Below are 20,388 nucleotides of genomic sequence, written 5' to 3' on the forward strand. Positions count from 1 at the left end.
GATACATTCGAACCATGTACTTGGGCATTCAGAGCCAGAGGCAAAAGGAACACCAACGTCGGTTTTATTGGGCTATGATGTACGAATATGCAGATGTTAACATGCTGCGCCTCCTGGAAACCTTCCTCGAGAGCGCCCCCCAACTGGTGCTACAACTCTGCATAATGATACAAAAGAACCGAGCAGACACACTTCCATGTAAGTTATTGCAGTGTTCTCTCTGACCTCAAGAGGGAGCTCTATCTCCTTTGTGTCAGCTCCTCCAAGAGATACATATCTCTCTCTCTCTCTCTCTCTCTCTCTCTCTCTCTCTCTCTCTCTCTCTCTCTCTCTCTCTCTCTATTTATATATATAAAGCTGAAGAGTGCTAAAAATGATGTCATAACAGTGAATATTAATAGCAGTGGTATGGATTTTGAACCTTCCCTCTGGAGGAAGTGACATCATTTACGTTAGTGGGAACAGGAAAGAGAGAGACGAAACAAACAGCCAGCACCGGGTAGAACATGTAGTTTTCAATAATAATGCTAGGCTAATGTATCTCTGTCAGACATGGCTGAGAATATATGGTTGCCTCAAGTAGCCTTTATCCATAATTGCTCACTTTTCAGAGCCTCCCAATGTAATATGTGGGGGTACCTATGATAAGAAGAGGTGCCTTGATGGCACCATTTGTATTATCAGGTGGGCTAGGCAAAGTGCATTGCATTGTAATGCCTCTGCCCACTCACGTCCCTGCCTGCTCCCGCTGAAGTGCGGAGGTCTCACAGACATTTCGGAACAATAGATAACTATGCCCCCATAGCACACCATATTATACCTCAGTAGTCAGCGGCATTATGGGAAATGTAGTTTAGAAATAGCTAGAGCACAGACGGTTGGTCTTATGGTCTTCAGGGTTGAGCAAATGAGGTAACTAGAGGCTGATGCCTCAGGCAGCAAAATCTAACTGAAAGAAAAATAGAACCAATTTAAAAAAAAAAAAAAAAACTTTTCTTGACATAAACATATAAATAGTAATTACTTTTTAATAAATCTAATAATGTATGAAAAAAATAAAATCATAGAACACATATACTAATATTTTTTGGCAAATGCCGGGTCGGGCACCAGAATTAATAATGTGTGAATTTCACATTTGGAATATATAGGTCCAGGTTTTACATGCAATCAGCTATTCCGTAAAATACTGAAATCAAATCATCATTATTATTGTACACTGTTGGGAAAAGATGTTCACAATGTAGACAGAACTTCCTCACTTATAAAACTTCAATACCTGATATTGTTTTATTATGCACAAAAAATGTTAATATCTATCTAAACGTCTGTTAATAATATGTGTATAAAATCCTGTTAGTAATATCTGTATAAACGCCTGTTAATAATGGGTTGGGTAGGGGATTCCAGCGCCGGTAATGTAAGTGTCGGAATCCCGACTGCCGGGATGCTGGAGGTATCCCGTTAATAATATCTGTATAAACTCCTGAGTAATATCTGTATACAGTGAAAAGTGATAATGTGCCAGCCAATCAGCTCCTAACTGTCATTTTTCAAACACAACCTGTGAGATGACAGTTGGGAGCTGATTGGCTGGCACCTTATCACTTTCTTATCACTTTTCACTCTGTCTCTTAACACTGCTTAGTAAATAGACCCCAATGACCCAGAGCAGACAGCATGATAATAATTTGGGATGTTACACATTGTTAGATCGGGTCATGTTGGGCTCACCGGAGACGCATCACTCCCGGAACGGCCAGGAGGCTCCTAAATCTGTTGTGGCGAACATTATAAAAGTCTCTTAAAGCTGCCCGTGTCCCCCCTGGTGTTACCCAGTACCCGAGTGAAGTGGGGTGTCCCTCTGGGCAATGGTGCAATATTGCTGTCACTCCTACCTAAGCCACGCCATTACCACCGCTGTAGCGACCTGGCTGCCTCCTCCCGGACGGGGCACCCAGACAGTCGGTAAGTATGGTAATACTGTTTCATGGGCGAGAGCTGAAGAGCACAAAACTTGCTTTTCTATTGCCTCTAAGGAATGTTCGGGAAACTCCAGAATTAGAGGGAGACCTCCCAGAGCCGTGAGATGGATCTGGATCGTGTACTTTAATCGCTAGCTTGGATTGCGCTATCGAGCCCCACACACCTAATCTATTCCTACCTCATTTCCGCATCTCACGGAAGTGACATAAGACAAGGGAGCAGCCGTACAGAATATCTTCCATGTTGCCCTATTGTCACACGCCGCCCTGGAGACCCCAGAATCAGACCACGTAGCCACCCAGCTACCAACATCTATCCACGGCCATCCAGCCGCTCCACGTAGCTTCCAGCCTCTTGCAATTCCATTTAAGCCATGGACTCACCTCTCTATGGATTTTATCTCTCATCTTCCTCCATCTCGGAGCCACAACACAATTTGGGTTATCGTGGATCGCTTTTCTAAAATGGCTCATTTTGTACCTCTTACTGGGCTTCCGTCTGCACCTCTACTCGCCCAGAGTTTTATAAGAGATCTTCAAGCTCCACGGCCTTCCTCAAGAGATCATCTCTGACAGGGGAGTACAGTTTGTAGTGAAGTTCTGGAGGTCACTCTGCTCAGCCCTTCAAATAAAACTCAAATTTTCTACCGCTTATCACCCCCAGACCAATGGTCAGACCGAAAGGGTTAATCAAGACCTGGAACAATTCCTGCGCACTTTTGTCTCCTCCTCCCAAGATGGCTGGATTGAACTTCCTTGGGCCGAATTTGCTCACAATAATCATTATCACACGTCCACCAACTCAACTCCTTCTTTTTTTACAGTTTTTGGTCATCATCCTCGAATGCCAGATTTCCCTCTTCTTCCAACATTAGATGTGCCCGCGGCCAAGATGTCTCTTCAATAGTTCTCCAACATCTGGGAGAAGGTTCGTTTCTCTCTGACTAAAACCTCAGCCCGGTACAAGAGATTTGCTGTCCGCCAAAGACGAGCGGTTCCCAATTTCCAGCCTGGGGATATGGTCTGGCTCTCTACCCGAAACCTAAGACTCCGAGTTCCCTCAATGAAATTTGCCCCGCGGAACATTGGTCCATTCCCAATCGTCAAAGTCTTGAATCCTGTGGCCTACAAGCTAAAACTTCCTCCATTTCTTCGCATTCCAAGTTCTTTCCATATTTCTCTTCTAAAACCACTGGTCTTAAACCGATTTCAGAAGGTCCTTCCCAAAGCTTCTAGTGTTCAAACACAACAAGGAGAGGAGTTCGAAATTGACAGAATCTTAGATTCCCATTGTCGATACAATCGTCTTCAATACCTCATCGACTGGAAAAATGATGGTCCAGAAGAACGAATCTGGATAAATGCCTCCGATGTCCATGCGCCCCGTCTGGTCAAAGCGTTCCATATGAAACTTTCTCATAAACCAAGGAAGTGTCCGGTGGCCACTCATGAAGGAAGGGGTACTGTCACACGCCGCCCTGGAGACCCCAGAATCAGACCCCGTCGCTTCCTTTGCGGGCGCTGACCCGCGCTGTCTTCCGGCTCCCACGCTGTGCGCTGCTTCCTTCTCTCTCTGGCCGGTCTCCACTGTCCTCTGGAGGGTCCCGCTGCTCTGCTGCTCCCACGCTGGCTCTTGCTGGTCGCTGGTCCCCGCTAACTTCTTCTGAGAAGCGCTGTCCTCCGGTCCATGGGCACGGCCATCTTGGATTGCCCATGTGACTCCACTTCCACCAATGAGGAGTCTTATCCTTCTCTCTCAGCCTGTCAGCTCCCAGCGTCCACTATAAAAGGTTCCCCAATGCTGACACAAGTTGCCAGTGCAACTACTTTCTTAGTTCTACTAAGTGAGCCTTCCCACTGCGCTCCGAAGGTGTTTCCTGCTAGTATTCACCTCTCAGCTACCAACGTCTCCACTCGGTTATCCAGCCGCTCCACGTAGCCACTCAGCTACCAACGTCCACCCACGGCTATCCAGCAGCTCCACGTAGCCACTCAGCTACCAATGCCTACCCACGGCTATCCAGCAGTTCCACGTAGCCACTCTGCTACCAACGTCTACCCACGGCTATCCAGCCGCTCCATGTAGCCACTCATCTACCAATGCCTACCCATGGCTATCCAGCTGCTCCACGTAGCCACTCAGCTACCAACATCTCCACACAGCTATCCAGCCGCTCCACGTAGCCACTCAGCTACCAACATCTACCCACGGCTATCCAGCCGCTCCACGTAGCCACTCAGCTACCAACGTCTCCACACGGCTATCCAGCCGCTCCACGTAGCCACTCAGCTATCAACGCCTACCCACGGCTATCCAACCGCTCCACGTAGCCACTCTGCTACCAACATCTACCCACGGCTATCCAGCCGCTCCACGTAGCCACTCAGCTACCAACGCCTACCCACGGCTATCCAGCCGCTCCACGTAGCCACTCAGCTACCAACGTCTCCACACGGTTATCCAGCCGCTCCACATAGCCACTCAGCTACCAACGCCTATCCACTACTATCCAGCCGCTCCACGTAGCCACCCAGCTACCAATGTCTCCACACGGCTATCCAGTTGCTCCACGTAGCCACTCAGCTACCAACGCCTACCCACGGCTATCCAGCCGCTCCACGTATCCACTCTGCTACCAACGTCTACCCACGGCTATCCAGCCACTCCACGTAGCCACCCAGCTACCAACATCTACCCACGGCTATCCAGCCGCTCCACGTAGCCGCCCAGCTACTAACATCTATCCACGGCCGTCCAGCCGCTCCACGTAGCTTCCAAGTTACCACGCTACTTCTACATTCCTCAAACTCCTATCAGTTCGCTGCACCCTCTCATGCGGAGAAACTTTATTAAGCCAAGTCTCCTCCAGCGAGCGTCTGCGCCAAGTAATACAGGTCCAAGGCCCAGTCCGGGAACACAGCTTCCAAATCCCACGATTGTGACACCTATGCTTCAGCTAACATCTGCTTTAAATGGTGCAGAATGCATCTTAAACGTGACTTTAAAGGGATCGCAGATCCCTATGCTTGATGGAGTATAGACAAGCAAACACAAAATAGTGCTGGTTGCATCTGTGCATCTGGCATACACCCTGCATTGCCCTTGTTCCACACAGAGGGGCCCATTTATCATTGTATATTCGCGGCTTAATCCCCGAAAACATTTGTTTTCTGTGATTCACCGCAAGTATTAAGTTTCCCCCCAGATGTATGAAGGAGGGACCGCAGCACCTGATCCCTCCACTCCCACCGGCAGCCGCATCCCCCATAGAAACCGATGCTGACAAATTTACCATCTTCCGCAATGCGATGCATTCCGGAGAATGGGCCCCGCAGCTAACGCCATCTGAAGTTGGCGGTAGCCGCTGCGCCTAAGTGTTACACATCGCATAATTAGCCGGCAGATGCTTCCCCCAGAACCTTCCCCGGTAATGGCCGCCGCTCATGTGAGGTCAGCGTGACTGCGCATTCGCAGTAGCCCCGGGAGCAATCCGGCCACATCGCAGGGACGGGCTACTTTCGGAGCCCCTATCCCTGCGTATGCCAGATGATATATTTCGGCGCTATGATGGCATTTTGCTATACGATCATAGGCGGTAATCTCATGCCCAGATCGCATTGCAATAGCGATCATTAATAAATGGGGCCCATGGCCTTGAAAGTTCACAAAGGGTTCCCCTATCAGTTGTGTCAGTGCCTGGACGTCTACCTTACCATAACCAACCACCAGCTCCGTTTACAGATGATAAATCCCACTAAATGTGGAATGCAAATTTACAAATACAGTGGGGATGCAGTCAGGAAGCCGACTGTTGCAATGGCGGCCGCCGGTTTCCCGACTGTCAAAGCCCGGCAAGGCACCAATGACAGGCGTCGAAATCGAAGATTGAAGGCCGGGTGTAGACAGTCGAGGGTGGGGGGGGTTAGGTTAGAGGCTCCCGGGGGGGAGGACTTAGGGTTAGGCAGCCCCCCGGGAGACTTAGGGTTAGACTGTGGGGAAGGGGGGTTAGGTTTAGGGTTAGGAACCTCTAAAGGAGGGTTAGGGGGTAAAATAGGGTTAGTTAGTACTTATCTTTTGTAGCTTCGGGGTCTTCACCCCTGCCGGGCTTCCGCTGTCGGGATTTGAACCGCCTGGAGGTAAAACATACTGATTCCATTCAGTGTAAGGGCCGCGCAAAAGCGGAACTTGAAAACGGTTATTTCCGGAACGCCTTATTTTATTCATGCAGAATTTCACACCCATTTTGCTCATCTCGATCTGTGGGCCACAGCCCGGGGAGCAACATTTAGATCCTCACAGCCGTACTGTACATGGGCGGGTGATCAGGAATCAATTACACAGGCACCGCTCCCCATAGACGTGCGGCACAAAACTCCCTCTGTGCTGCTGTGATAGTCTAATGATAAGCAGAGTGGCAGGTGATAAAACACGTTACACCAACGTCACCATGGCGCGTGCAGCAACATAACAAAGGGATACACAGAACACGAGTCTGGAGAAAGGAGCCTGATTCATTATTAGAGGCCCATCTGCTATTTGTTTTGGGTGATAAATATCGTTAATAGCGTCATCCTCAGTGTTCTCAACCCATATGTGACGGTTCTAACTAACCATTGTGAGGACCCGTATTTCATTACATAAACTCAGAAGGCAGAGCAGAATTCACCTAAAGAGGTTCCATGGAAAACCCAAAGACAAGGCTACAAATATAATAAATGCAAGAGGGAAATTACCGACTTTGCGGTAGCCAATTACTCTAGAAGTGCTTAACCCCTTTGCAGCTGAGTATTTTACTTTGTTGTCACCCTTCCGCTGAGTCTGTATTGTCACGGTTTGCGCTGGTCACGTTCCAATATCAGCGTCTTTGCCCTATATTCTGTGCAGCGCTCACGTGAATCGGACATATGGGAATAGTCACGAAGAGGAGGAGTTTCGCAGTAAACGAGCTATAATAACCAAGGGCGTTTCTCATGTAATATCAATGGCCTTTTCAATCGCGCAGCCGGAACCGGCAACAAGCGTCGGCTTGGAAAAGTGACCGCTTAGTGAATATACCCCACGGTGAGTTCCAGAAGACTTTTGCATTTTCCAAAAATACCATTGATTTCTTTACAACCCCAGGAAAACACAGAAGTTTGGGGGAGGCGATAAAATAGTGGAAAAGCGCTTTTTTCATATAGGGCCTGACTCAGAGATGGTTGATAATACCGGACGCAGTTATGGCCGCTCTCTCAATAGCGGTTTCGAGAAGAATATGCCATGCTAATCTCAGCTTTCCTTTTGTATGGGATGGTGCGATGGGGTGTGCGAGCGTCAAGATGCCCACTTTCAGGCTGCGTGGTCTGCGAAATTGCGATGGCGATTGTAAACACTACAACATTGACACAACATTGGTCGCACCATCAACATTTGCGGTAGTCTACGGTCTACTCTAGCTGCTCGCCTCTGAAGCTGTAGTTACCAGAGACTCCTGTGATACGCCGGTAACACGGACCCTTTTTCAGATCGCTTCCCGGGCACCTCCCGATCTGAGACGCCCAGGGATCGTAAACCCCTTCTCAAGTGTTAGTGGTGCCATACACAATTGCGATCGCCATTGCCACACTGCGATTTGCTCGTAGTTATTCTTTTATTTTTATGTCACTTTTTAGTTTGTTGTAGAACAGTTGGTTTATTGGCGTTCACAGGTGATCACCAGACAATAGCTACACAAATTAACCTCAGAACGTCCCTTTTGGGATAAGGTAATAGAGATTGCAGGTGTTATTCTTCAGGAAGACCTAATAATAATAATAATTTTATTTATATAGCGCTTTTCTCCCGTAGGACTCAAAGTCGCTTTACAGACATCAGAAAACATGGTACATTGTACAAGGATTTGGTGTTGCAAAAAATAGAAAACCTAGAGAGCACAATAAGCATATTGCGGGGTTGGTGCAGACATTTTGGGAAATAACTTCCATGGGTTATATATTCCACCCACAAAGGTACCAGATGAGGCAGCCATCTTGGGCGCACTACGTAGGATTACCCTGGGTGGAATAGGTTACGCCTAGAAGAGATGACACAAAATGGGTGGTTGCAGCATCCTGACGCTAGGAGTAGGGTCCCAACATAACAGTCAGGTCCATGTATTATTCATCCCATCCACGAGTGTACCAGGTGAGGCAGCCATGGGGGGCGCACTATGAAGGTTACACTGTGGGAGATAAACCATACAAGGAGCCAAGGAATATATGGGAAAACTGACACGTGTGGGAGTATGTTATGCCCTTTGTGAATAGATCCACATGAAGTGCAGGATGCCCATGGAGGATGAATTTAAGTGGGGTATAGCACACCAGTATATCATACAGTGCATGTATAGCACACCAGTATAGCATACAGCGAAGGTATAGCACACCAGTATAACATACAGCGAAGGTATAGCACACCACTATAGCATACAGTGGAGGTATAGCACACCAGTATATCATACAGCGAAGGTATAGCACACCACTATAGCATACAGTGGAGGTATAGCACACCAGTATAGCATACAGTGGAGGTATAGCACACCGGTATAGCATACAGTGGAGCTATAGCACACCGGTATACCATACAGTGGAGGTATAGCACACCAGTATATCATACAGTGGAGGTATAGCACACCGGTATAGCATACAGTGGAGGTATAGCACACCGGTATAGCATACAGTGGAGGTAAAGCACACCGGTACAGCATACAGTGGAGGTATAGCACACCAGTACAGCATACAGTGGAGGTATAGCACACCAGTATAGAATACAGTGCAGGTTTAGCACACCAGTATATCATACAGTGGAGGTATAGCCCACCAGTATAGCATACAGTGGAGGTATAGCACACCAGTATAACATACAGTGGAGGTATAGCACACCAGTATAGCATACAGTGGAGGTATAGCACACCAGTATAGCATGCAGTGGAGGTAAAGCACACCAGTATAGCATACAGTAGAGGTATAGCACACCGGTATATCATACAGTGGAGGTATAGCACACCGGTATAGCATACAGTGGAGGTATAGCACACCAGTATAGCATACAGTAGAGGTATAGCACACCGGTATATCATACAGTGGAGGTATAGCACACCGGTATATCATACAGTGGAGGTATAGCACACCGGTATAGCATACAGTGGAGGTATAGCACACCGGTATAGCATAGAGTGGAGGTATAGCACACCAGTATATCATACAGTGGAGGTATAGCACACCAGTATAGCATACAGTGGAGGTATAGCACACCAGTATAGCATAGAGTGGAGGTATAGCACACCGGTATAGCATAGAGTGGAGGTATAGCACACCAGTATATCATACAGTGGAGGTATAGCACACCAGTATATCATACAGTGGAGGTATAGCACACCAGTATAGCATACAGTGGAGGTATAGCACACCAGTATAGCATACAGTGGAGGTATAGCACACCGGTATAGCATAGAGTGGAGGTATAGCACACCAGTATAGCATACAGTGGGGTGGAAGTACATTTTACAAAACAGGGAGTAACAAATACAGCAAACAGTGCTGCAGTTCGGCCATGAGATTTACGGGTGACTGAAGCATTTGTATTATGAAATACACTGAATGAATATATCCACGTAGTTGTTCATCCTGCCCAAGAAAGAACCATCCGAGGCAGCCATCCGGGGCGCACTGTGTGTGCAAGTAGCGGAAGTATAACGTCCAGGTGGAGAAAAAAAAATAATGACCACATTATAAGTTAAAAACCATGTTAAACTTAATCAGAAATAAAAAACTGATAGAGTGATCTGCAAATAGCCACAGCGTCTCCTTCGCTCCAGTGTGTGGTCTTGTCGCATCCAGCAGTTTGTGGAGTTCGATTTGGCTGCAGCATGAGACAGCACCCAACCCAGTCTCAGGGGAGTGTAAATGAAGGTGGAGGGGCAGCAGTCCTGTGCTGCTATGTTTGGGAAATGGTTTAATTTTTGGTTAGAAAGTAGTCAAAAGTCCAAATTCAGTTCAAACTCCGGTTCTAACTCCATGCTTCAGATGACATGCTTCAGATGCAGGCTATAGTGACAGGCCAAGACTGTGTGTGCAGGCTTTAGAATGAGTCCCTTTTGCAGGAGAAGCTAGGTCAGCTGGTACAGTGGGAGGGAATGTTTGAGCAGTTTGTTCAACAAGCTAATTAATGGTGGGGAGGAGATGCAGTCTCACAGTTGTAAAACAACTTACCCTCCTGCCCGAGCTTCTGGCTCTTGAACCTTAAGAAGACCACAGACGCTCTTTAAGAAACATTTACTGCGTCATATACCTAGTGCCTCAAAAGCAGTCACCCCGGTGTATTGGAGGTCTGCTACAGTTCCCAACATGAAAGAGTGGTGTGCTCGGGCTGACCATTATATGTCTATGGATGACCTTATATTACCTTTATCACATAGGGCTCTATTTACTACAATCCGCATAGTGAATGCAGATTGTAGTGTGATATTACCGAGTGAATTCGCATTGCGAATTCAGGCAATATCACAGGGATTTACTACAAATCTCTTGCAGGGACAGAGCTTGCGATAAAGCTCTATCCCTGCAAATCCCCTTCGGAGCCTTATCACGGTATTTTCACAAAAAATACCATGATTAAGTGCCCGCACATGCGCTGACCGGTCGCCGCTGCTACCCCCCCAGCACTAAGCCCCACCCCCAGTGCTAAGCCCCGCCCACACGATCACGGACCCCCCCGCAAAAATAATGTTAATAAATAGAGCCCATAGTCATCAAGATTTCACAATAACCTGGTATCCCTGGCTCCTTTATAAAGAATATGATCACTACAAATTGCATTGTAGGGGGTAAGGGAGGTGAAGTGGAAGGAGGTTGAGGTCTTTCCTTGCAGGCAGTGTGAAACGTTGTGACAGACATCTTTTCTACTATTGCAGTGTTATTGTGTATTTTTTTCCCCTGGCAGTGAGGTTCTTTAGTTCTTTGTTTGTTTCTTTTTTTTTTCCTTTCCTTTTCCTTTTATTAGTTTTCTTGCCTTTTCTTTTTCATTATGATTAAGTTCTTAATTTTTTTGTTGTCAAACATACTTATGTGATGTTTATTTGAAAACTGTGAACCAATACTTTCTACTGGTTTTTTTTATATATATATCATGCAATTTGTATTTTGTGTGTTTTTGATGTTTCTATATTGGATATGGTATGCTGAAATGTTTTCTTTTTGTATCGGTTTCCAATAAATATATATTGCAAAAATAAATAAAAAATGAACCACAGAAAGAGTGGACTTCCCTCTTTCATCTTATCCCCATGCAATGATGCGGGAGACCGAGGCCCTTTGAGAGCCTTATATTATCTCTGGACTCTTATTTGCTGTCTTATAGAGGGTATATTGCTTGGAGGTCACAAATGACCCTGAGACAATATTTACTAAGGGGCCCACTGTATCAAACAAGGATACTCCTGTATCTGTAGCAGCCTGAATGAGGTTCTTTTCCTCTAGTGACAGGACAGAAATCTCTATCCGGATCTTTGTGATCGGTGAGCATTGTCTTTCTACCTGCAGCCTTGTACCGCTGAGGACAAATTAGACTGGTCCTTTACAGTCATGGGCGATATTAACAAGGCGAGTGACAGTGTTGGTGAAGGGGTCAAGGTTACATGAACATTCCTTATTGTAGTCAACATACATTACCGTTACACCTCTACCAGGTGTTAAGGGGCCACAAGTTAAAGATATTCATACATCTAGATTGGGAATCACATACATGGTCAGCATGTAAATTAGTATATTTATGCCGCAAACACCATCCGCAGAGCTCTAGATGAGAACCAGAATTTTTTAAATAGGAAGACAATTCAATTTTAATATTTAAAGTTATAAGAAGACTAAAAAAAAAGTTTCCTTGAATTACTCTAATTTTATAATGTCACTAAAAAAAATTAAAAATAAATTATTGTTATATAAAAGGGATACTAACCTTATTTTTTTCCCCATTCTTTAATTGACTCATTAGCATAAAAAACGTATATGGTAAAACAATATAAAATATTGACCGTTTTTATGGGGGTTTTTTTAGTTGCTGTTTGCAGCATCTAATCATTTCTGTACACATTTTTTATATAACTATTTATGTATAACTTCATCACATGAAAATTTGTGGGAAAGCTTTGAGGTTAATGTGACTTTGACCTGTGCCTGTTGTTTGACTCTCTTCAGGTGTTTCCTCTGTGGCCTCGCTGATGTCCCTAGCTTGGGTGCTAGCCTCTTATCACAAGCTCTTACGGGACTCTCGGGATGACAAGAAGAGCATGAGCTACAGAGGGGCCCTCATCCATCTCTTCTGGCGACTATTCACCATATCGTCTCGAGTTATCTCTTTTGCCCTTTTTGCTTCAATCTTCCAGCTCTACTTTGGGATCTTTGTAGTGGTCCACTGGTGCGTCATGGCCTTCTGGATCATTCATGGCGGGACAGACTTCTGTATGTCTAAGTGGGAGGAGGTCCTCTTCAACATGGTGGTAGGAATTGTGTACATTTTTTGCTGGTTTAACGTCAAGGAAGGCCGGACTCGATATAGAATGTTTGCTTATTACACTGTTATTCTGACAGAGAATGCTGCCTTGACGATCCTATGGTATTTTTACAGAGATCCTAACACAACTGACTCTTTTGCCGTGCCAGCACTGTGTTGTGTTTTTCTTAGTTTCGCTGCCGGGATTGCATTCATGTTTCTGTATTATGGCGTGCTGCATCCCATGGGGCCACGAGCTAAGATATTTGCCAGCTCCTGTTGCGCCGAGCTGCTCTGGGGCATTCCTTTGCCCCCTGATGTTGAGCCCATGGCGCCTCAAACCCCTGGGCACCGGGGGACACAGGCAACGCCCACCAGAGCTGTGGCGGAGCAACAGGACGATCTAGCAGCTGACACATGCTTGCCCGTTTTCCAGGTGAGACCAACGGTGCCATCCACTCCATCCGGGCGCCCTTATTACCCAGAAGGGCCCCTCATAAAGATCGACATGCCAAGAAAAAGATACCCAGCTTGGGATGCTCATTTTGTAGACAGACGATTAAGGAGGACTATCAACATTCTTCAGTACGTCACCCCCACAGCTGTAGGTATAAGATATAGAGACGGTCCTCTTTTGTACGAGCTTCTCCAGTACGAGTCTTCTCTCTAATGCTCCAAGGCCAGAGGAACCTTATTTTTGTTTACGAGAAACAAAGCTCATTCAGAAGTAACACAACAAGAAGGAGCTTGTCCTGAGCTTAATTTCTGGTCGCTATATGTATACAAAGATATTCTCTATGTTTTGTAAGTTTAAAAAAAAAAAAAAGACTATTCTTTGGTGTTTTACACAAGAGAAACAGTATTGAAACATCCATGCTACAATCTTGGGTGGAGAGAAGAGGCCTCCACTCTGTATTTTATACATTATACACCAAGTGTAGAGAATTCATGGGACTGGTGCTGATAGAACAAACTAACCTTCAACTGCCTTATGCCCTTTGGTGCTGAGTTTCATTAACTACTGTCACCTCTGTAATGCAAAATCGGTGGTTATTCAGTCAGGAAAGCGATGAAGCCTTTTTCTCTGTTATTTTTTCTTCCTTTTTTTTTTCCGTCTGACTACTTTTATGAGGTCAAGGTGTGGAGCAAAAGCCAAGGCGCAACACGGCCAACGTGTCGCCTCACACCAGGGATAGGGGTCCCCGCACCTCGCTTAACCCTTTCATTGTTGGGCTCCTCCCGTGACAGTAAACGGGTTAAGGCAGAAGGGGGACCTCAGACAAGCACTATGTGAGGGTCAGGCGTATTCTGCTTGCACTGAATTCACATAGTAATACCATTTTTACTTCCAAAAAAACAAAAATAATATAAATAAATGAATCAATAAACACCAAAAAAAAACTGTTAACACTTTTACACACGAGTCAGAAATTCAGTAATAATCAAACTCAGCATGGTAGCAAAAAGATTGAAGACAATTTAAAGGCACAATACTTGGTTGGCGACTGCAAAATTTAAAAACAAAACAAAAACATTTTCTTTTATATTTAAGGCTGTGTGGAGAACACGGTGTGTTACAATAACCCACTAAAGTCCTGTTTGTGTCTCATGTTTAATCTGAGCCTTAAGGTGATCTTTAGTGCTAATATTATTATTTTTGTTCTGTCTTACGAGAAGATATATATCTAGGTTATTTTCCTCTAATCAACAGAGAATCAAACAATTACTGGTGCTTCGTACTTCTTTCAGTTGTGATTGGCTATAAACCCTTTCACATATAACTTGGTGCATTTTAGAACTGCGGTGAAATTGTTCTCCTTTGTACAGTGTGTATATGACAGAAATTATTAAGACTGCTGCTACTTTTTTTTCTTTGTTTACCTGCAGTTCTGTAAGATAATATCTATCTTTCTGTAAAGCTTGACAAACCGTACTGTGTTTTAGGTGATCAATTCGATAACAACTGAGTTGTTTTTTTTTTTTGTTTTTTTTTAGTTTAAATTTCTCTGATACGTGCACAAAGCATTCTCGTTGGGGCAGTACTGGAAAACAAAAACAAAATAAACTTTGCTCTAAAACTCTAAATTTTTGTTTTCAAAAACACCTCAGTATACGATTCTATGTTCTAGAGTATTGCTCCTTTAAACGGACATTTTGTTTCAGGGCATCTTTTCCCACATTCACTGTACTTGGCAAAAAATAAAAATGATATAAATATATATAAATACAAATATATATATAGAGAGAGTATATTTAAGTAAATACTGTTAGTCTTTTCTGTGTGTGCAGTTGAAAGGCTTTATGTTTGCTTTTTGGGGTTTTTCTTGCTGAAATAGCTGTCCATGGCTCACACCAATGTTGGGCAGCTCTAGGGAGATGTTCTTCATTGTGTGTATTAAATTATTTTTATAATTGCTCTGGTTTTTTTAATTTTTTTTTTACTTTACAATGTCCTAGTTATTCAAAGAAAGTGATACAAAGAGAAGGCATTTAAACGATAAGAGAATAACTATATTTTTTTTCTTAAAAATATTTAAAAAGTCAAACACATTTTTATGTTGTTCTTTTCTTTGCAAGGGATTATGGGAATTTATTAGAAAGGGCTGCTTTCCAAAAATGTAGTCCATATACCAAATAAAACATAGCAAATGATTCTGTTTTGAACCAAACATTCCTAAAATACCTATCAAATAGCCCATAATCCAAGGACATGATTACATGTAAAATTATAATTGTTTGTTATTTATTTTTTATAAAATATTTTCATTTTCATTTTGTTCAGCATTTTTTAAATGCATGTTTGATCAAAATCCGCTCTTAAAATAAATGTGTACAATACAGCTATTAAAAGCTAACACGTGAGATTAAAATAAAAAGATTGTGGTGTCTCCTTATTTCAGAATTTCAGATAGACATTCTAAACACCTTCTGTATGATTAAAGGGAGCACCACAAACTGATTATTTTAACAAGGAAAAATGTTTTACTTTTAGATGGTATTTCAATTCTGGTGTGTTTTAAATTAAGATCTACATTAATAATATTTGATTGGCCTGCTATACCGTCATTAACACTCTAGCAGCCAATCAATATGCTTGGTGTAAAAAGGCTTTACTGTGATAAATTCCAAGACTGATTGTGGCTATTACCATAATTCCTTGATTGCAGGAAAAGGCAAAATTTTCTCTACTATATTTTCCAAATGCATATACTTTATCTGGTTTATTTGAATTAACTTAACAGTATTTAATAAAAGTAGAAAGAAAAATTTTTACTTTTAACAATGAATAAATTATGGCAAGCAAGGCTGCAAGAAATCACGTGTTGTAAATGCCAGAGCTGGAGGTAACATATGGTATTATATGCAGAGTTATTAATTTAACATATCATATTAATTTCGGATACTACATAACTGTTTTGTTTCCTGACACAGCACAGGGTGCAGAATTTCTTACTAAACCAACTCAACCTCCATCACCCGTATGGTGCTAATGCTGTAAGTGACTACTTGAAGAAGTTCTGCATTAACTGTTAGTAAACTACTTTCATCTAAGTATATTCTTTCAGCATAATAGTGCTCAGCTATGTACTATACAAACTTAGGAAATGGTTCACTTGTAAACAACTTTTTTCAGTAAATTTCTAAGGGTCTGCCGTGCTTGGGAATATGTTATCTGGGTTTGTATTTGGGCGCCGTGAGAGTAAACTCTGTACTACAGTATAGTTAGTAGAAATTCTAAATCGGAAAAAATGAGGTTTTGCCCATAGCAACCAATCAGGTGGCAGCTATCATATAGCTAATACAGTCTAGAAAATTATAGCTAGGATCTGATTGATTGGAAGTTTCCTTTTTAAATGTTTTACCCACTCGGGTGTTCATATGAGCAGCGTACTGACCAGACGCTGGTGAGAAATCTATTTACCTAGCAAATTAAATCTTGTGGTTTCTTGTACATAGTGACAGAGGCCATAATCATAGTTGGTAGGGTCTAAATGACTCTCCTGCTGCAAATCATGCTCTGTTTTTGGCCACAACTTCAATATGTGTGTATTTTTTAACAGTTTTGTTGAAGGTCCTCTAAACCTACTTTATAGGCTGATGTAATGTGAAAAGGTATATTGTAACTAAAGAGGAGTTTAATTTTTAAAACGGTTTCGTAAAAATTTGCCGAAAAATTTAACACACAATATTGGCAGTGGAATTTGGCCTTGACCCAACCACAGGACACAACAAAAAGCTGTAATTACACCAGTTCAATTAATGGAGAAACAACAGTGGAATGCTAAATTTTTGTATCACTGAAGTTGCGTACCTCTGTGGCACATCCTGTTTGAGTTATGTGATATTTTGCCATGTTTCCGCCCAGCTGTAATATTTATAAATATATATTGAAAATATATTCTGTACTGTTTTCTTCTCTTACTAGTTCGGTGCAAGCAATTACCTTCTGTAATGATCCAAACAGCACATTGCCACATCCCCAAATTTCCATTAAGGCTTCCTGTACTGCACGCGGTTTTCTGAAACTCTTATCGATTACTTTGTAGTAGAGATGTGCGCTGAAGTTCGTGATTTGGTTTTGTATCTGGATTCATCTTCATGTTTTGGTTTTGTAAAAACACCTTCTAGTGTTTTGGTTGTGGTTTTTTTTTATTTATTTTTTTTAAATTGATAAAAAGTCTCTAAAAATAGCTAAAATCATGTAATTTATGAAATCCAAAACCAGAAATTCAGATTTAAAATCCTATTTCCGAACCACGAAAATATCTGAATCCCACCTGGGATTTATCCGAAGTCACAAGATTTGGGTGGATTTGGATTTCTGGAGAAACAAACTGTACATCTCTACTTAGTATGAATAATTCCTTCACAAATTTGTTTATAGATTAGATTTGTCTGTTATGTTGTGTATTGAAAGTAAAAAAACAAGTCCTTCTCCCACGCAATGCTGCTTTTCTCAATGACCTTAAGTTTGGACATGTTCCTGTTTTTTTTACTTTTAAACTCTTACCTCTTTCACACATTACATTATACTTTACATTATGGTTTTTGTTATGTGGTCCTTTAATAACAATGCAAACAAAAACCTGGATTTCAGGTGTACCATATTATGTTCTTAGAAACACTTTAAACACAGCGTTAATTGACGTATATAATGCCAATTTATTCAACTTGCCTTTTATAAAACATTTTCAGATGAAAAACAACGTGTTTATAGTACACTTGTGGGTTACTGCTTTATCTGCTCTTCTGGTGTTTCCTGTCTATTACAGGGCATCGGTTTTCTGCACCCAGTAGAGGCAGCAGCCATTTTGTTAGTTCAACCAATATTCATAAAAAGCAGCCTGTCAATTCACTAGAGATATTGCTGAGGCATGAGACACCATTTATACTGTTATGGCTTTCTCTGAAAACTGGTAGGGGACCAGTGATGGCAGCACATGTCATAGCATTTGACCTCTATCCACATGATGCAGGACCCCTTGAGCTGTGGGTCCATTGAGGTCCGGATTTTCATGTCTACAGTCCTTCAACCAATTGTCAGTGTTGTCATAGAGAATTGATAAACTATAGTTCTATGAACGTGAGAACACACCTTATGTCGCATCAGCGAGTTCAATAGTTCATAGTTAGTTAGCAGGCTGCGTTCTCATGATAAATGTCTCAGGACATAAAATGGCCGCCTCTATTGTGTGTATGTAACAGATACACATTAAAACAGCATATTCAGTCATTTTGTACAGAAAAAATTACAAGTGCAGTAGTATTTTATATCCTGCACGCCCTTGTTGAAGATTCTGTCTAGTTCTGAGGTGATATCTGAGGTGTAAGAAGAGAAGCATGCAAAATGCAATACTGTATATTTCACTACGGGGTATACCTTGTTTTATCTAAAGGGAACCAGGAGTTTTGAATGGCACTTCCAATTATTTATAAGCCTGTCTGAATTCTACTTTCCTGTGATCCCCTGAGATTATTCTGTGAACTCACTTTGTGTCTTTCCCTGTGATGTCCTTTGCTAATTGTGAAAAATGTCTGGTGCACAAAGTAATGTAAGCTTAGACTGCTCTTGACATTTCTAGTACCGAAACGCGCTGCTGTCTGATTGCAGCCTTGGTACAAGCAGAGGGAGCAATATACGTCGTAGCTGGAGGGCTAAGGTATTCTGAGCTTTGGATGGGAGGTGTGTAATGAATGTGGAAACAAATTTCTTTGTCTGTGGCTCCTGTCCAATACAGGAAATACTGCGAATGACTGGAGCCCAGTTGTAGGTGGCTCAAACATTCTCCACCAAATGTCAAAGTTCTTCTTTCAGTTAATTACGCAAAATTGAAATACTTCCTTATATTTATCTGCAGGTCAATCCTCTTAGATATTTACAAATGCCAAATAAAATATTGAAGTACACAATTAAAGGCTCTTTTCTAAAATATCCACCACTAACCCGACCCAACGCATTTTGCAACACTCTATCTTTGTGATAATGTCAGCAGTGTCAATATTTTAAGTCTTCTTAAATCAGATGTATCCCTTGGCCTGTCAGGCTGCTCTGGAAAGGCCTCCATTATCTGGCCTCCACCTTCTGCAGAGTCAGAGGGAATTCAATGTGGGGTTAGAGGGGGGGTTGTTGAGCTTTTCAGAAAAGAGCCTTCTGAAATCTTACCTATTAAGGCCAGTTTGGAAAAATGATCTTTGCCCCCAGCATAATGCAATGTTAATGATAGTTTTGCCTTAATGCATTATGATCAGGGGAGAGCCTATTTCCTTTGTTTTAGGGTCATTGGGAGCATTGAAGCTTTTTTAAATATTTTTTTTTTAACAGTTTTATCTATTGCCATGGTTACAGTTTATTGACCTCTTCTATGTGTTTAGGGGGTTGTGGGATTGTCAACAGTAAGTATACAATGAGCTATCCTTCAGCTCAGGCTAGTGGGGGTAGAGGTGGAGTTTTAATTACTGTAGGAAAGCAGTGTCACCGTTGGTTGTATTGATAGCACATGGTTGAATAGGAACTGCATTTTGCTTGGGGCAAAATATAGTGAGCTTGGGAAATATTTGCCAAAATGTCATGATATTTTATTAAATACTAATCTAATAATTAAATACTCCCAGCAGACCAGATTTTTTCCGTTTTCATAATAACATGTGCTTTAAGGGAGTGGTTATCTTTAGAAGCCCTTTTCATTAAAACGTGAACCCTGTACGCAAATAGGGTACAGACCTGTTATCTAAACCTGGCGAGCAAACAAGCACGTCGGATGCCATTAATACTTAAATAAAATCCTTTAATAGGGGTTGCCAAACCTCTTCAATAGAGGCTGATCTCCATACTTTAATAGAGGCCGACCAAAGCTCCTATAATAGAGTCTGATCAAAGCTCTTCAGTAGAGGCCGACCAGAGTTCTTCAGTAGAGGCCGACCAAAGCTCTTCACTAGAACTAGAGCTCTACAATAAAGGCAGATCAGAGCTTTTCAATAGAGGTCCATCAGAGTATCTTCAAAACAGTAAAAGAGACCAGCCAAAGCTCTTCAATAGAGTCACAGGGGGTATGTATTATTTATTTACCTACCCCAAATGGAAATACTGAAAAAAAACTATGCTCTAGGTAAAACAGATTTTTTTAACATTTTCTGCTTATATTTTCACAAGAGCAAATTATTTGGATACTGTGTAAAATATATTCCTCAATGTTTATATTTCATGGTTCAAGTGGCATGGTTACACTGTAACCCATAGCAACAAATGCAAGCTCATGCATTTAACAGACATATTAACTGTCTTATGTATTTTTTGGAGGGATACTTCTATATTATTTCCCCCCATCAAATCCTCACTTTCTTGGGTATTAGGATATATTTAGCTTTTTAGGGTATGATGAGTCTGGGTTCCTAGAT

General features: G+C 42.5%; 1 protein-coding gene across 1 annotated transcript in view; it reads left to right on the plus strand.

Moving 5' to 3' along the window:
• The window catches only part of XKR6 (XK related 6), a 320,864-nt gene extending 307,702 nt beyond the window's left edge, over positions 1-13,162 (plus strand). Inside the window, exons 2-3 of the mRNA XM_088447525.1 lie at positions 2-198; positions 12,198-13,162. Of these exons, the coding sequence (XP_088303651.1) occupies positions 2-198; positions 12,198-13,162 (1,162 nt within the window). The remainder of the gene's footprint in view (position 1; positions 199-12,197) is intronic.
• Positions 13,163-20,388: the final 7,226 nt, after the last annotated feature.

Source organism: Taudactylus pleione, unplaced genomic scaffold, assembly GCF_031769625.1.
Source record: "Taudactylus pleione unplaced genomic scaffold, aTauple2 ptg000434l, whole genome shotgun sequence".
NCBI lineage: Eukaryota > Metazoa > Chordata > Amphibia > Anura > Myobatrachidae > Taudactylus > Taudactylus pleione.